Below are 18925 nucleotides of genomic sequence, written 5' to 3'. Positions count from 1 at the left end.
TTGAAGCCCAGGGTGTGCACATTGCTTACTTATGGCTCTGGCAATGTGCGTCAGTGCAAAGTTGGATCTGCTCATTCTCTGGAAAAGACTTCTTCCTCTCTTAGGCAGATGTATCTGAGAGAGAAATAGAATAAACGTTTGGTTACACACAGCTTGTAAAGAGGTAAGAGATTTCCTGAAATGGAAGTCATTTGAGAAAAGCATAGATGTGGCTCTTATAGACAGGTGTTATTGTTGGTGCTACACCTGGAAAGATTATCATGGCAAAAATGGGAAAATAAACAGTGAGGGAATGTTCACCTGTATTTAAAGATCTAGGTTCACAGGAAAGACTCCACAGAGGAGAGATCTCCAGAAAGAGATCCTTCCTCCCTGGCAGTCAGCCCTTAAATGGGGTCTAGAGTCTTATCGGCTTCACCTGTGCTCCCACGGCTGACTCAGTCCTTTACTCAGGTGATCAATCAGTGGTTCGGGCCATGACTCAACAGTTCCCATATGAGTGGTGATGGTGGGGCTGGGCTGCTGGTTATTCTACGACTTTAATGATTTTATGATTTGCCAATCAGAGCCAAATCTTTCCTACAAATTTAAGGGAAACATCCCCTCTGTACTGAGAGCTGCAAGCGGTAATTCCCAGTGGATAAGAAGAATATCCAGTCTGAGTCCTTGACCTTCTTAATCGGGAAATGGCATTCATGATGATGCTTCAAGCAATGAGAGATTGATTGCACAGATAGCAGGGAAAAGTGATGGTAGTTTTAATGAGAATGTCAATGGATATTGGGGGCAGATGTGAGCTGACAGCCTGAGCCAGGAGAGCCAGCATGGGATGTAACGAACCATATTAGAGCTCAGGCCAGGCACAGAGCCTTGCGTGCAGGATGTGACCCCACACGTGCCCTGCCACCCTGCCAGCAGGCAGCCAGCACTCCGTGCACTGATGTTCTCCCTGGCTAAAACGAGCCGCCAGGCGCCCAGCTAACGAAGATTCAGCAGCATGGTCCTTTCTGAACACCACTAGAGCCATTAACCCTAACCGGGATGCCTGACACGCAAAATACTCGACAAAAGCATCTTGCTAACGCCATTCCTGTATGTGTGCCTAAGCTCCCCTAAGACCCGGTGCCTTCCACAACGGCACAGCCCAGTACAGCTGCGAGCTGCTCGGCACCAGCTCTGCCCACGTGCCTCCTCACCCGCCCGGGGCCCGGCCGAGGCCTCCCGGGGCCTGCGCGGGCTCGGCGGACCTCCAGCGCCACCTACTGGCGGCCCCGCGCCTGTGCGCCTCGGGGAAGCGGGACGGCCCGATGGGGGGCAGCTGGGTCCGCGGCGATACTCCAACCCCACCGGGCAGGAGCCGGAGGGAGGCAGCTGGAAACACGCCTGGAGAAAGCACAAGTCTCGTTGCCGCAGGGACTGCCTCCTGACAGGGCAGGCTTCAGCTGGCAGGAGCCTACCCCTGCTTCAGGCGGTCTGGTGTGGGGCTGCCCTTGGTGTGCTGCCATCAGCCTGACCTCGGGCCTCGTCGAAGCAGCACCAAGGGCTCCATTTGATACCAGATATATCAGGTGGCTCCTCGTATCAAGCCGGATCTACTCTAGGAAAATATGCCGTTCATCAGTAATAGCTACAGAGGTGCACAGAGATTGGTGATGGGGACGAACAGTGGAACACCTCAACCCACTCAGGGGTTGTTGTAGGAACCCCTTCCGAGTGGGCATCAGGGTAATGGCCCTTCTTCTTTGGGCACTGGAACAGGCTGCCCAGGGAGGTGGTGAAGTCACCATCCCTGGAGGTGTTCAAGAAATGTCTAGATGTGGTACTGAGGAACATGGCTTTGTGGGCAAAGTTGGTGGTAGGTAGATGGTTGGACTAGATGATTGTAGGCGTCTTTTGCAATTTTAATCATTCTATGATTCTTCTGCACCAAACCCAGTGCTCACAAGGCCAAGTGCGTGGGATCCAGCTTCTTCTGCATCTGCCAGAGGCTTGTCTTTCATACAAAAGCACCAATGGCCTGGGGTGAGACAGGCCCTTCACTGGGCTCAGGCAGCTGTGCACTGTGGTACATGGGGACAGAGCACTGCAATAAGCAAGACAGCATTTGACCTGGTAGATGGGTGGCTGGAGACCTGGTTTCTGCTTCCAACGCTGTTAGAACATTCTGCATAATGAATCTTAAAAGGAAAAGGCACACGCTGGAGCAGGTAGAAGTTAAGCAGAGAGTCTGGCCTTCCATGTAGCAAGGAAGTGTTCATTTAAAATCATCACCGCCTGCACTGTAGCTGGGGTTTTGCTTAGAAATATGACTGCATGTATGAAATATGACTGCAGCTATGTACAGTGCATGTAGTGCCCCAGTCGATAGCTAGCATTTTTGCAGAGCCTTAATTTAGGGACTGCTCTCACAGATGCACTGGAGGAACATCTTCATGACAGGGCAGCAGCCATGTGACAGCAGGGAGCAAGATCTCTTCTCCCAGAACGCTACTGCAGCAGGCAGCAGGATTAATCCAAGTCTATTTTCTGGAATTGATTTAACACTGTGTTCATTTATCTGCAGCTCTTGCTGAAGCATTTCATATTTCAGATCTGATTTCACTGTTTCCAAGGCTGAAAGGCTTGCTTCTCTGGGGAACAGCAGTTCTGCAAGAGAACAACAAGTAGGAGCCTTAGGGAAGCAGCAACAGGGAAGGAATATTTTATCTTTAGTAACTGGTCATTTCCATTTTGGAGGTAGTGAAAGAAGAGCCATCTGGTGGGTGCTGAATATTCACTATGTAAACAGTGACTTGGTTATGAATATGTACATGCAATATTGTTTATTATTTATAGGATTCCCTAGATGTGCAGATTTGACACAGTGCTCAACAGCAAGAGACCATAGGAGAGGAAGCCCAGGCAACTGGCTTGGGGTTGGGGAGAAGGATGCTGCTCCTATAAAAAGGGGAATAGCACCTCTTCTGGAGCAGCAACTGCTCCTGCTGACAGCAGATTGCCACCAAATTTGTGTCAGTGAATTTGAGTTTGGATTGCCTCCGATCACATTTATTATTTTAATTCTCTGTTCCTTAAAAGATGTACTCCTACAGTGCCCTGTCTGGGAATGACCCAGCACAGCACAGCTGGGCCAGACTGCCTTTACTTACTGTGGTATTCACCTGGGAATGAGGGAATCTATGGCTTGACTTGAGCTTTATTGCTCAGGAGCTTCAAATCAGTCAGCTTAAACAAGGGACATATTATTGTGCATTTTTCCTGTGAGCCTGCTAGAAAGAAAAGCAAGAAAAGGATTCCCATGGAGACCCAGGGTGACACTGTGTTATCAGAGTATAATGTCAGGTACTGAAGAGTGCTAAGGATAATGGGGATTCAAGAGCAACTGGGCACATTCAGAAGATGCTCATACCTTTGCAGGAACATCGCTGGCTGTGCATTGTTTTTCCTCTACTTCCCCAAAAAGATGTTTAGATATTTATATGACTCCAGGAATGAAGGAGATTGTCTAGGAAAGGCAGGAAGAATTGTAAGGAGTTTCATACAGGAGAAGACAGTGTTGGTGACTGCCTTGATGTTTTGTGGAAAGAGCTCTGTATTCCTTGCTAAGTGTCTGTAAGCAGCCTGTATCCTGCACCCACAGGACTCTCCCTGTCATCACATCTGATATTGGAGGAATGTGGTCATTGTGGCAGTTTCTTGGCTGCAGGAGGACAAACAGTCTCAGGCAGCCAGCACCAACTCATGCAGAGCATTAAAAAAGCAAATCAGCTAATGTTTTGAAGAATGACTTGTCCTTGTACTAAGGCACTGTGTCCTGCTTTAAATCCTGTGGGTTAGAAGACACCAGCTGACACGTCTTAGAAAGCAGCCATATTTTTTTTCCTCGTCTAAACATATCCTTGGTGCTCACACTGCTTGGGCTGCCTGAGTCATGGACTCTGTGGCAGAAGTGACAGTAAATGTACTGCGGGTTGCTGTTCAGATGTTCTGATGGTGGGTTTTGCTCAAAAGACATAAAACATCAGTTAAAGTCTATTCAGTAGCTCATCCTTGGAGGCAATTGTCCCTTTGTCAATAAACAGTTCCTGTCTTCCTGAGTGCTAGAAACCCATTTGCTATAGGATATAGGGGAAGCTGGAGATCAGGCATGTTTGAAAGAGTCAGGTTCTAGGTGCATTTTTTATTCATTTCCATTTCTCCTCCTCACTTGTGTGGATTATTGACCCAAAAACATCTCTTTCAAATACAAAGACACAGCAAGGCATGGATATGTCTTTAGGTGGCAGATTATTTACTCATTTATTTTAGAACTGTCTGGATTACTTTTCAATGTATGACACTATCTGAATCATAACACGTCCCTGCCTAAATACCTTGCACAACTCAAATTATCTCCTAGCTTATTCCTACACTGATTGATAAGCTGAGAGGTTTGTAGTGAGAAAACTGCAGCCAAATTAACCTTCAGAAAACCTGTCACACTGAGACTGAAAGGAAAAACCCTCTCTGAACATTGTCCTTGAAGGAAGGAGAAAGTGAGAGCAGGTAAAGATTGACCAGATGGGGACTGAAAAAGATGTAGAAATGCTTAAGTCATAATTTCAGATACAGCATGCACTTGGCAGTGCATTAAAGTCATGACTACCTTTCAGCTGTTTAGTTCCCACCTCTTACTTTGTTAATACAAAGTAAAAACCCCTGACACAACTGATGCAGCACAATGGGCAATCTAAGTCAAAATCATTACAATCTGGCTATGGAAATCTACACTGACAGCTGCCTGCACTCAGTGCTGGCTGTCTCTCCACTCAGGTACCTGAGCAACAGACACAATACCCCAGGTCCTTCAGGCTTTTCATCAAAGGTTTCCAAAACACAGCACAAGACTGAGGGAATGAGGTGACTTCATCTGGAGAAGACACGATAACCTTTTTCAAGTACACAGACATCACAGAGAGAAAAGGATTTACATTTTCTGTATCCACTGGGCATGAAATAAGGACTAAGGACTTTAATTGCTGCAAAGGAATTTCAAGTCAGATAGGAGGAAAATCTGAAAAGGTGAAAAAGAACTGGATGAATTGCCTTGGAGTAGTGGAGAATCCCCATTGCCAGGGATATTCAGGATCTAGTTGGACCCTTTTCTGCAGGGGATGGATATATCTGGGTCAAGGAGAAAGAGGCACTGGGAAAGGTGGTTGAGTTGACCTCTGAAGATCATTTATCACTTTGAGTAGAAACTTTGTATTAGTATCCTATTTCAGGATGTTCAGATCTGTCCCTTGGTAGCATAGGGACAGTGTAAGAAAGTGGCTGAGCTCTCTTTTCCTCTCAGTGTTCAAGTCTCCACCTATGTAGATCTGAACTTGGACAGCATAAAAACCCGCAGCTCTGCTGCCAACCATGCTGTATAATTTTTGTTGCTAAATTGAAGACATCAGGCCTCACCTGCTACATTTCATGGCTGTTCAACTTTGCCTAACCAAACAGGAAATCTCTCCAGACATTGTGGGTGTTCAAATTTTGAAAGTTAACTAGCTGGAAAAAGGAAAAAATTTCCCAAGAACTTTATAAGGTTTGTACTTAAACGATAATTTAAGACAAGTAGCAGTGAGTTTACCACAGAAAGCATTCATTTCTCCCAAGTTATCACAGTAAACAACAGATATTAACTCACTCATTTCAGAAAAAAAATCACCATCAGGATGTATCTTGAATGCTAGACTAATGGATCTGAATGAAGTAATGCACATTTTGAGCTGGAAGAAATGATACATAATTTGTGATGCAATTTAAAACAAGATCTTGAAAGAGGTTGAGCAGGGTGTATCAGAGCATGGAATTGACTAGAACTGCATTTTATTTTGCTTAAAATGGCTGAGCATAGGGAAAAAGGGATCCAGGGAACACGCTACCAAGATGTTCATCTGCCAGTCATTGTGACCAAGTGTATCCTATGTTATCGAGCTAGAAAATGAAAACACCAGCTGGCTGACAACTGTACAGATTATGCCACCTCCCTTGCTTGGGAAATATTGGGAAATGTGCCCCCTTACACACATGGGGAACAATATCCACTTCACACAGACACAGGGAGCAAGGGAAAGTGACATGATGAGACTCAGTTATGTTAACACTGGAATGAGAGTGAGTATTATTTCAATGTACTATGCTAATTTTTGGAAAACATCTGTACAGTAGGTAATAACAACAAAAAATTGCTCCTATTGGTGTTCCTCATGCTCACTTGTCAAAGTTTTCCAGAGGCAGACATGTGGCTTGAAACCTGCCCATACAAAAGACAGGAAAATTCTAATACATGGATTAAATAATTTATCTACAATTGAAAGCAGGATGGAGAACTACTCCGTCTCCTGGGTCACAACCAGAGTCTGTCCAGGGGAACTATCTCCCCAGAGGAGGAGTAGGATTGTGCCACACATTCAAGTTATTTCATGTAGATGATCTTACAATGGAAAAAAAAATCAAATTCCTGAAGAAAATCTTGCTACTTGCTCCAAATTAGCTGCTGCTCTCACTATTCACTTACTTGATGTGTTAATTTCCTTATTTACTGACCTCTCTCTTATGCATACACATGCACATGAATAGTCAAATTCATCCATAGATAACTGCTTCCCCATCCTGTCAACATTTCATCATATCGACACAATGGCATTGAAGGAGCAATTTTTTTTACTGTATTCTAAAATATGCAGCCAGTATTTTGACAGTGACAAATCATAAGCAGCAATTTGCAGGAGCATTTTAATGAGAATGTGTGGGATAAACTGCCCTACTGTTTTCCTCTCCTCTCCTCTCCTCTCCTCTCCTCTCCTCTCCTCTCCTCTCCTCTCCTCTCCTCTCCTCTCCTCTCCTCTCCTCTCCTCTCCTCTCCTTCTCCTCCTTTCTTCTCTACTTCCCTTTCCTCCACTTTGGATGTTACTTATTATGTTCCCTGTACAGGTAGAGTTAATAGCTTTCATGAGATATGGTCCCTTCAATCTAAAAGTCTCTTATTATATGAAAAGAATTCTGTGGTGTTATTTGTTTTTAATTTTTATTATTTTGATGTAAGCTGTTAAAATATGGAGGAAACAATGTCTGATTATTTAAAGATAAAATTCTCACTGGGTCATGTGTCTTTATTGCAAGGCTCAGTCTACTTTAAATTGATGAGTTGAGGGAATATTGGAGGGTTTTTATTCTCAGCAGTCATGACAGGAGAATGAGGGAGGTGGGAGTGAAAGCTAGATTGGTTCTGAGCAGCTCTCCTTTCAGTTCTGCTGAAGGTGTCTCTTAGTTGTTTGTCACAGCAGACCCAGCGCCTACAGGCTTAGTTTGCACTTTCTTTTACGAGTATCATTGCCTCCATTTTTCTCAGAAATGTTGAATCATGAAAGTTATCTGGTAGAAAAAAACATTTCTGATAAAGAACCCTTGAACTTGGTTGCTGTCACCAACCTCCAAGCTAGTGCAAGTGTCAGAGATAAGCACAGCCACCCTATGCTCCAGATCTCTCTCCCTAGAAGAAGAGACATGAAACACATTTCAATTTTGCTCTGTGTATTCAGACAAAGGGAGAGGCAATATGTTGCTGGGTGTGCTGAGGTGGGCTAGTAAGCCTTGGGCCTATGATAAGGCTAAAGCCAGCAGTCCTTTTCTTTCCCCTTCCTCTGCCATGGGTGGTTTGTCTGTGGAGGGAGAAGGGATGCTTCTCATTGGAACTGAGTGGGTGCAGCGTGTAGGTGTGTGGGGGAAAGAGAGGCTGTGCACAGCACCAATGTAAACAGTGTGAGAGTGTGTAGGTGGGCAGTGGGGTTGAGGTCGTGCAGCTGTGAGAGGGGAATACACGTTGGCACAGTTTCTACCTGCCTGCCATGCTGCCCAAGCACCTCTGCTCATACACGAAACCCTCTCCTATACACCTGCTGTTGTACAGGGCAGTTCTAACCACCCAGGCAGAGACTGTCCCCCAACTTCCCCCTGCCTCAGATGCTGTTTCGAGCAGGAGATGCCTCGTGGGACGGCGACACCTCAAGGCCCCGGGCACACGCTTGTCCCCCCTCGGAGCCTCTGGGAGGGCGCGAAGGGAGGTGGAGGACATGCGGTGGTGCTGAACGGACAGCTCCGGGTCCGCGGGACGGAGGGGGATAGGAAGGGACGGGGACCAGGGTGTGGAGTCGGGGGAGGGAGAGGATGGTACTGGGGAGGGGGAGAGGGAGAAGAAAAATAGGACAAAAACTGAAAGAGAGGCAGGAGGGGGAGAGAGACAGAAAGAGCGACAAGGGCAGAGGCAGGGCAGGGGCAGAGACAGAGACAGGGGACAGGGAAAAGGTCGAACAGTGTGGGACAACAAAAAAACAGAATGGGAAGGAAAGAAGGAAAAGGAGACAAAGGGAGGAGAAGGAGCACGGGGTCGGACTGCTCTACGACGCGGCAGCCGCGGGGGTCTCGGCTTGACTGGAGGCGGTAACGGCGGCTCCGAGGTGCCAGGCGGATGGTATCGGGGCAGCAGGGACAAGGGGGCTGCAGGGCGGCGGCGTGCATAGGGACCGACCGCCCACAGCCGCCGGGACTCTGCAGGCACCGCGGCGCTGGGGAGCTCTCGAGCTGCCGGCGAGGAGTGCTCGGGGTGCCGGGCAGCCACGCCGCGACCGGACTGGCTCCGAGCTGCCTTCGGTCCTCCGGGCTCTCCGCGTCCCCACGGTACGGGCTGAGTCCCGGGGCCGAGGGGAGCACAGAGAGAGCCGGGGGGAGCCCGCCCGGCCGGTGCCGATGCGCTGTGGTCGGCCAGAGCAGCGGCTGCGGCTGCGAGGCCGCCCGGCTTGGTAGACCAGCGCCGCAGGTTGCATCCGGACAGCACTTGACCAGCTGTTTTGTGCATTTTCTAATTTCGTGCACAGCAGGGCAGCGGTCAGAGAGGTAATCTGTAGATCCGTGGCTTTAAAGGATAAATTAGAGCATTGGATTTGATCCGTATTGCAGTGGATTAGAGCAACCTCTCCCCCCTCCCCTTCTCCTCCCCCCTTCCCTTCCAATTCACTCCCCCCTCCTCCAGCACCACCTTTTTTCTTCTCATGCAATACCAAAACTGACCCTGCCTGGCAGAGGGACTCTGCTAGGCGAGCGGAGCGGTGCCTATACCGCCGGCACACCGAGGGAGCCAGCTCTTCCCCTTCAGCCTCCGCAGCCCCTCCGGGGCACCGCCGCTGCGAATTCCCCGGAGGCAGACGCCGGGGCCGGGCTGTCTCCTCCGGGCGCCGGGGAGCGGGCGCTGCCCTGGGGCTCCCCTTTGCCGAGCCCCGCCGGGGCAAGGGGCGGCGGCGAGAGAGAGCTTCCCCGCCTCGGGGCACTCCCGGAGCAGAGCGGGGCCGGGGACCCGGCAGGAAATGGAAGGATGAAGTGTGCAGCCGGAGCGGTGATGTTCGTCCTCTCCTTGCTCTCCCCTGCAGGAGCGTAATCCGCAATGCTAGTTCTCAGGTTGCTCAATGTTGTCGCTCCAGCCTACTTCTTGTGCATCTCCCTAGTGACCTTCGTCCTCCAGATCTTTCTCTTCATCCCCAGCATGTTCAGAGACCCCTCCACCACCCCACTTTTCTCTCCTGCTCTGCTGCACGGGGCCCTCTTCCTCTTCCTCTCAGCTAATGCCCTGGGCAACTACATCCTCGTGATCCAGAGCTCCCCTGAGGAACTGGGCAAGGGCTTAAACTTGGGCGAAGGAGCTGAAATGGTGGCGGACTGGCTGGATGGAAGCAGGTCCTCTGGCTCAGCCTTGCCCAGCACTCACTACTGTAGACTGTGTGCCAGAGTCACCCAGAGGCATGACCACCACTGTTTCTTCACAGGGAACTGCATTGGGAGCAGGAACATGCGGAACTTCATCATGTTCTGCCTCTACACCTCTCTGGCTTGCCTCGACTCCCTGGTGGCAGGCATGGCTTACATTTCTGCTTCACTCTCCATGTCCTTTGCAAACCCACTCGCCTTCCTCACACTTCTGCCTCACTCTATCAGCCAGTTCTTCTCAGGTAAGGATCCTTCCTTGGCCACAAGGAGCCCATTCTTCTTCCAGGGCTCCAGGATAGCGGCCATGCTCTTTGCTGTTTGGCTGTGTGTAAGGATGGGTGGAGGGGGGGTGCGGGCATGGGGAGAATTGTCTGTGTTGGATAGAGCCTCCTTTATAGGCAAAGGCTTCAGAGACTGGGACCCTCTCCAGGTTACAGCTGTAGCCCTATTCATAATGTGTTGTACTCTGAAAAACACTCTGTAATCAGATTGCCAGAGATGGTCTAGGGCTGCAGTCGTGTGTGAGGCATTTAGACAGAGGAGGGAGATTTTATTCATTGTACTACAGGTGAGGGGAGTCTTACATGCAGATGCGGAGAGTGTCCCAGCGGAGATATGACCATTCTCTTCATCCAAGTCATGCACCTACTCCACCTCCTCCCTCCTGTCAGAGCGAACTTATTGATTCCAGCACAGGAGAATTTGGGTTAATGTTTCAGAAATCAAGCAGGGCATTTGTTAATGTAATGTGATCAAACACCTCTCTCTTGACTCTAGTCTGGGATGCAGCTCCACAGAAAGCCAAGACAAATTATCCATTCCTGCCCTCTGGAAGAGCTCTGCACCTAAAGCAAACCTCTTCCTTTCACCATCCCTTATTCATCCCTCTGCTTTTCCTGATTTCCCTTCTCTTCCCGTCCTCCTGTAAATGTCCCCAGGATTTTTCCTTCCCTCTTTTTCATTCTGTTCCTGTGCCTTTTCCCCCACTCTGCCAGCCCTGTCTCTTCACCTTTCACCGTGCTCTCAAACCCTCCAACCTCCTCCCTTTCTCCATCTAAATGTAAGAGCCAGATAAAACCTGATCTGGGACAAGTTACTCTGTCTGCTCTGAAATTGACAGCTGAAAAATGCCATTTTCCCCACATGCAGTTCATGCTGAGCACATTTAGATCAGTTTTCATCAGACTGAAATAGGTATTCCACATATTTTAGCTTTGAAGGTAATACTGAGCACAGTAAGAACGGCCTGGAGTCTGTTTTGGCTTGTGCACTGCCACCAGAACTGTTGATCATTATCTGACAGGGGGATCTCCATTGCTGATGATACAAGAGCCAGAAAGGCCCCAGATTGCTTTCGGATTCCAGGCTGGGTTTGCAGGGTTGCCATCTGAAAACAAACAAATATCTCTACTTGGCAAATGAACAGATTAGTCATGGTAATCGAGAGACTATAAACATGAAATCCTGCCATGACATTTTTATGGAGTCATTTTTCCATGCAGAAGAATTTTTGTAAACAGTGTTGCACGAGCTTCACTAGCATTAAAAACACTTGGCATGTTTTTCCTTGGTGCCTAAGCTCTGGTCAGCACATCAGACTAGAAGGGAAAGCAGGGATGTGGGAGAAGATTATCCAGGAATTAGTTCTCTCCCTGATTCTGTGGGCTCATCTGCACCAAGCTGGGTCCTGGCACATGTCTGAGGAGACACTGGAGTGCCCCAGTTTTGGTGTCAGCACCCACAGTGCCAAAGTGGACACACAGCAGTGTGTGAATGGGATGTGAAGGGACTGGGAGTAAGGCTGGGGGCTTGGGCACCCTCAGGAGCCAACAGAATCATAGAAACATGATCCTATGGAATTTCTGCCTCAGCTGGGATGACAGCACACAGTAACATGCAGGTGCCTCGGTTGCTCAGGAGGAAGGGCCTTCTGGGCTTCCATCACTGCATTTACCTCCTGGGCAGGAAAGAGAAACATGACCTGGAATAGTTACTAGAAGGACTGTCCGTCCAATGTTCTTATGCAGCTATTAGGTGGGATCCAAACAGAGCATTGCTATAACAGGAAAAAAAAAAACAAAACACCAACTTTACCCTTCATCTCCAGCATGTCCTTGGTGTTGGGGAGGAGGGAGAGGACAGAAGTTGAATCTGCTGATCTTGGGTCAACTCAGTGTTTCCTGCTTCCATGCTGGGAAAATTTTTGGTTGGCTTGTTTTTCCAGACCGTGCTCAGGCATGTATTTTAGAGTCTGACCCAGAGTCTATAATTTCAGGCTGTGATTCAGTTTTTCTGGCATAGATAATGTATGGTAATAAGCTTGAGACCACATCAGGTCAGTCAGAGCAGAATGAACCCGAGACTGAAGTGGACTGCTGTGATGAGGGGCAAATGAAGAGCACTTCTATAAATATAGGTCAGGCCAGATCCAAGAAAGAATGGATAGAAAATGCTTTTTGTGGGCAGCCTGAAAATAAGGTTAAAAAATGCACACATCTGGAAAATATGGCTGAAAGATGCTGAATAAATGCAAAGGGAAACAAGTGTAATTACTTATGTGATGCTGAATTTCAGCAGCTCATAGAAATAAAGCTTTCAGCTGTCTTTTCGAGGCTCAGAAGAAAGGCACTTTCCTCTGCTCCATCCCATCTGAAATCAGCTGTAGAAGGGTACACATGCCTGTCACACATATCCAGCAGAAGAAGAGTAAAGAAACCTGTATTTGGCTCTGCACTTCCCGTTTGGTCCCTTATTTTAGTCTGATAGAATTGCTCTGGGGATTTGTCACCATCCTGGACACTGTTCTCCCCTTGCTGCATGGCATATGAAGCCCACTTGGCTCTAATGATTTCTCATTAGATGATGTGGCAGTTAAAGAGAAAGCTGAACAACTCTGGTGCCTCTTCCTAGCAGGATGATCCAACAGTTCGGGGCTGCAAGCAGCACCCTCACCAATAGCCCTCAGAGTGGCTTGCAGGCAGAACCCAGGTCTGAGCGCATGGTGCAGGCCTGTGCCAAGTTTGTGCTTCCACCCTGCATGCCAGGCAAGCTGGGCTCAGGGACCATGGGCTGGGTGGAGTATTGTGGCAGCAGCTTTAAGAAAGGAATTTGGACTGCACTGGGGAAAGTTTTCTGTTTCAGTTTCTTGCATTCATGTGAAAGCTGTATTTGTCAAATGGTATGAAAGACATTACTGATTTTTCATTTAAAAAAAAATATATATATTATGTATATATACATGTATAGTGATTATACATATCACAGAATGGTTTAGGCTGGAGGGGTTCTTGAAGCTCACCCAGTCCCAGCTTGTGCCATGGGCAGGGCTGCTGCTCCCCATCAGCTCACTGCCCAGGGCCCCATCCAGCCTGTCCTCGATCACCTCCATGGATGGGGCATCTATAGCTTCTCTGGGCATATGTATATCTAGTGATGAGCCCCAGATCTGTCTGCCTTGTATTAATGCATACAGTAAGGTTTCTGGAAGCATCCAAACGCTGTAGAACTGCATCTCCTTCCAAAAGGAGCCTGGGAACAACTGAGTCCTTGCGCTTAACAGGCAGGTGCTGAAATCATTTCATATTCTTCAAAATAGAGCTGCAGTCATACAAATGCCATTCACTTCTGGCTGAGACTGCCTCTGAAATCCAGAGCCTCACATTAACAACAAAGGGAGAACTCTGCAGAGACTGCCACCATTTTAGCACCTCCCCAGAGGGGTGCACTGCCTGGGGCACTACAAGGAAAGGGGTGCACTGCCTGGCCACTACAAGGAAAGCAATTTTATGTCATTAGTCACCACCCTGCCTTTCTCCTCACTCACCCCTTGTATGGCTACTCAATGTGGCCAGCCAGGCCCTCAGGGCTGCGCGTGATGCTGACACATGAGAGGTTTCTAAACTCTTTCTTTTGCTGTTCCCTTCCCCTGACTGTCACTGTGCAGGGGCTCTGCTCAGCTCTGAGATGTTTGTCATCCTCATGCTCTACCTCTGGCTTGGGATCGGGCTGGCCTGTGCGGGGTTCTGCTGCCACCAGCTACTGCTGATCCTGCGTGGGCAGACACGGTACCAGGTGCGGAAGGGGATGGTGGTGAAAACCCGGCCCTGGAGGGAGAATCTGCGGGAGGTCTTCGGCAAGAGATGGCTCCTGGGGCTTCTCATCCCCATGCTGAATGTGGGAAGTGACTGCCGCAGGCAGAAAGTGAAATAAAAACCCTGCGTGTGCATCCCTTGCAGGCAGCACTCCCCAGCTGCCGGACTGTGAGGAGCTGGGCCACTTCATCCCTTGAGACTGCAGCCTCTGCAGGAGGATGGGACCGGCTATCCAAGAGAATCAATTTAGCCTATTAATGCAGAGATCACAAACCATGTAGAGGAAGAGATACTGCAGCTTAATAGTCGCATCACTGCACCTGCATACATGGCAACAGGCTTTGAACTAGCAGCAGGATTAGTCTGATCTCAGTTCCCTGCCCTTGGCCACCTGTATGTCTCCAAACAAGCTACAGCAGAAGCTCCCTGAGAGCCTGGGTTGTTGTGATAGGCTGCAAAACCAACATCTGCTCATTAGGAGCCTCCAAGGTGCCTTTGGCCCTTTCGTTCTGGAGGCAACAGCACTGAGAAGCCCTCCCTGGCAGACCTGCAATGCAATCAAGCCTCCATAGGAGCAGTCTGTGAACATGGCTATGGCAGCAGATAAATCTGCTCTCAAAAGGCTAGGAAAACCAGGAAGGAAACAGAGAGAAATCCAGTATTTCTCCAATTCTGTCTCAACCTGCTCCCTGTGCAATGACGTGCCAACACTGCAGCTTTGACACATGCTTTCAGCAGCCCTTTGTCCAGGAATGCAGCACAGGCAAAGCTGCAGCAAGCAGATAAATCAGCATCAGGCAGAGCACAGGGAGAGGCAATGCAGAGGTGAATGGAAAGCTGTGTCTGAGGAAATGTACTGTCAGGCTGGGTGAGAAACAGAGACAAGAGCATGTCCAAGGACGTGCCCACGTCCCCCTGTACCACACTCTGCAGAGGGCACCGACACTGTTGGTGCAGCGAGGGGCTCTGAATCCCAGGAACAGGAGCAGTTTCAGTGGATCAGGACACTTCACTTTGCACTAAAACCAAAATGTTTACCTCGGACATCCCTGCCACACCGTGTTTATAGGCTCTCCAGAGCAATTCCCTCTCGCGTTGCTGCAGAGGGGTAAATTCATCCATGTTATAACTCCATTAAGGAGGTTAATGGAATTACTACAGGGATTAATCAGCCTAACGTGTCACTGTTTTCCAGCTGCAGCAACAGCCCTTGAGATCAGTGCAGATATGCTATGCTAATAGGTGCCTTAAGAAAGAATGAGCAACATTGACCAGGATCATAGTGCTGGGCTCCTCAGCACCTGCAACAAGAAGCTGTTGTTTTGGCAAACTGCATCAGCTTATGTGGGCTGGGCAGAAATCCATTGCTTCTCTTTAATAAGCTGGGGAGTATGCTGACAAGCCGTGAAAAATGTGTTTTCCTTCCTCAAAAATGCTCTCTATGCATCCCAGGTAGAGAAGCACACGTGCTCGCATCCTTGCATTCCTCATGAGCCACAGCAGAGGCACGCAGTCCTATAGCTTCACACTTGTATACATGTTTGGATCAATAATAAAGTCTATAGTGATGAGCAAAGCAACCATGAAAATATACTGAAAAACCCTAACTGGATAATTAAAACTTGTAGCATACAAACCCTTCCACACTGTGTGTGTTCGCATGAATGCACCACTGTTGCAATGTGTAATAATCTGTATTTGCACTAAGAGTGAACAATAAAAAGTGTTTCGACTTTTTATGGTGGCTGCATTGTGCTTTTTAACAGTTCATTAGCTGTCTTTGTATGTGACAGAAGCTACGTTTGTTACCTCATGCATACAGACATCCTGAAGGAAAAAGTCAGGATGTGTTTATTTATTTGTCAATAATTCAATGTAACATTTTGGATAAGTCTTTTCACCCTTTCTACTTTAATGTAATGACCAATCTAAAAATGCATCTAGCAGGCAACTTGGAGACACTTTCTAATCACTATTTATAAATTACACTACAAACCTCAGTGGAAAGCTACAGGAAAATTGAGTGTTATCACTGCCCACGAACAGCATCTCAAAGTAAATTATTCCCCACTGGTGAGGTGGCAGCAAGGTGAGCAGACAGTCACCTTGTCGCTGGCAGCTGAGCCAGCACTCGGAGCCATGCACCTCGTCTTGGACAGGCTCCAAAATTATTCTTGTCCCACCAATCAGTTGATGCAACAACTTCTTTTATCAGATATCTCTACAGGCAAAGAGCTCGCAAGGTTTTACATCAGTAGAAATTATGTTCTTGCCCTTTGCAGCTGGCACTTGAATGCTGCAGTTTGGGCAGCTCGTGGCATTCAGGGCCTGCTGCCAAGCCATGAGCTTTTTGGGGGTGGCATGGTGGGAAGGGCACAGCCAGCTCACAGCTTGGGTGGACTACCTGTGAGGACAGTCCTGTGCAGGCAGTGATGTTAATTGCCCCCAGAGCCTGCTATCTCTGCTCACTGATGCTGGGCCATGCCCTTTGCCAGTCAGAGCTGTCTGCCCTCACTGCAAGGTCTCTCCATGTTGCAGTCCAGGGGAATCTCAATTTGAGCAACCACAGCATGGCTCCCCACAATTATCCTTCACCCAATTGTTCTTCCCCGTGATTTATTCAGACATCTGTGTTCTGGCTGCAAACCATCGTGTCGTCATTTTGTGCAGTTAAATGCTTCCCTGCAGCAAACAACTGGATGTCAGCAGAAGTGGTGGGACTCTCTCAGATGTATGCAGTCTTTACAGTTATGATCCTCTGGGATGAAAAGAGCTATAAAAATGTAACATTACTGTGACTCCATGTATTGGCTTACTTCTCTCCTCATTCCCAGTTGTGTGGACTGCCCTATTTGGGGCAGAGCAGTAGTTCTGCAGGAACAGCTGAAAGCAGCTCTTTGATTATCCAGCTGTCCTGACATTCCTTCCCAGTCATACCTGTGCATTCACTTGTAGAAATCCTTGGGCAGAAAATGTAACAGGGCTCAACAGCTCTGAATAGAGCCTTTGCTCTTAGTAAATGAGGGCTTAGCTCAATGGCAGTGTCACAAAATCTCAGCTAAATCCATTTGATGGCTCTAAAGTTTTATAAGGGTAAATAAAAGCTTCCCAATTTCTGTGCTTAGAGAGCTAATGCTTACCATTTGTATTTTATTAAGTAGCAGCCGCAATAGCAAAAACATTTCAGAACATGATTTCTTGTGACGATGTCTAAGGATTTCTAACAATTTTAAATATAAAGCATTTAGGGTTCCTCTGGGCTTTGGAAAATCAGATGACCATAATTTCTTTTCTGGTAATGATAATGGCTGAGGGGAAAAGCTCCCTGTTGCCCAACTCCTTGCCACAGAAACCACAGGCTTTTGCTGAGTGGCTTGTCTATTTTCAGAGTGGCTTCCTGAAAAAAAACAGTGCCATCTCTATGGCCTCAGAAGCCTTTGCAATGATAATGGAAAACAATTTGAGGAATGTAAATGTGAAATAAACCAGTAGAGGTCAGTTCTTATATATAGTGAAACTCTTATACAAATAAGAAGTAGGTGATGTTTGTTTTCATACTACACTATTGGGCAATCATTCAGGTCCGCATGCAAAAGGTCTTCACTGGATATATTCAAAGGATACAGAGTCGAAACATGAAGAGTCTGAAGTAATAAGGCATGGGAAGATATGAGAAAAGATGAGGTGAAATAGCATTTATCTTCTTTAAGAAATAGCCAACTCAAGGGAGATGATCACAGTCTAAAAATACTTGCAAGGAGACAGAATAAATGAATGAGTGGACTCATTAGCTGTAAGAAGATAGCTGGAGGAGGACAGGCAGTCCTGTAGCGAGGAAAAGAAAAGCCAAGGTCAGGGATGAGGGCAGCTATCTTTATAACAGTCAGTGGAAAGCAATCAGAGAAGTGTTCCCAGTAAGAGCAGAAGTGGTTTTATGTTGGTAGGAATGATGCACCAACATCCAGCAGGCGGCAGGAGGTATGACAGTACGACAGCACAGTTCAAATTGTCCTTATTGATTGTTGACTGAAAAGACATGGAGTAAGCCTGAGAAAACACATTTTTAATATTTTTCTGCACAAAACCCCTCAAAACCCTCCAGCAGAACTGAAAGGGCTTTTCTCAGCTGAATAACAAATAATGCTATCAGCAGGTGCTCAGTGAGTAGAAGTCCTAAGTCATAAGAGCAGAATCCGTGTGACAGCTCTCTTCAAGTTACTTAGAGACCAACCAGAGCTATCGTGGTTGGAATAAAGCAATGACCTACTTGTTCAAAATGAATAAGTAAACGGAGAAGAAAATTTGAAGCATCTAACAAGACTCTGCTCTTCTAGATGTTTGCATTGATAGAAACATGTCAAGCAACATACATTAACAAACAGTAAAATGGTCTCTAATAACAATGTGTCCAAGTGTGGGTTCTCTGCTTTTTTTCAGTTCTCTTCCAGAAAGCACAGGGAATAAAGAGATCTTGGAGCTTACACCAAATGTCAGCAAATATGGACTAGTTAATGCTTCTGATTTCCTGTGGAAGCATTCTGCCAGCATCATCTTCACCACACCAAAGAGGTCTTAGCATTGGGTGTCCCTCAGCATCTAACTGGCAAGAGATGATGGTGCTCAGGCAGGACAGTCCCATGGCCCTTATGGATTTAGAGTCAGTATTTTCCAAGTCTCCTCATGTGTTTACAAAGAAAAAATACAAGTTCTCAAGTGCTGGTGTCAAGTACCTTGCACAGTGCCTCATTTAACGTTCTGGCAGACACTTTAATAGCAGTTCCAGACTGATGTGAATTGAAAATACATGGAACACATTCCAACAATTTGCTTTGAAAGTGGAAAGGGGTGAATGGCAGTAGCAAGAGAATACTCACCTGAGATCAGTGGGGGTGGGAAGTTTCATTTGTCTGCTACTGATTTTCTCAGCACCGCTGTTAATCTATCTTGATCATGAATAGTTAGCAACTTGAATTTCCTATTATTGCTGTTTATCCACAGGCTTAGGGGGATGCCTAGTCTCTCGTATGTTATTCAGTTATTTTTCT

At 47.4% G+C, this 18925-nt stretch overlaps 1 protein-coding gene across 1 annotated transcript; it reads left to right on the top strand.

Moving 5' to 3' along the window:
- Positions 1-9059: 9059 nt before the first annotated feature.
- Positions 9060-15551, top strand: ZDHHC22 (zDHHC palmitoyltransferase 22). The gene is made up of 2 exons (XM_031592885.2): positions 9060-10031; positions 13733-15551. Exons 1-2 carry the CDS (start codon positions 9470-9472, stop codon positions 13996-13998), a joined length of 828 nt encoding a protein of 275 aa, XP_031448745.1. The 5' UTR covers positions 9060-9469; the 3' UTR covers positions 13999-15551.
- The last annotated feature ends 3374 nt before the right edge of the window (positions 15552-18925 follow it).

This window comes from Phasianus colchicus, chromosome 5 (genome assembly GCF_987193195.1).
Source record: "Phasianus colchicus chromosome 5, bPhaCol1.hap1.1, whole genome shotgun sequence".
Taxonomy (NCBI): Eukaryota; Metazoa; Chordata; class Aves; order Galliformes; family Phasianidae; genus Phasianus; species Phasianus colchicus.
The sequence above is the reverse complement of the archived record's forward strand: the minus strand, read 5'-3'. Positions and strand labels throughout refer to the sequence as shown.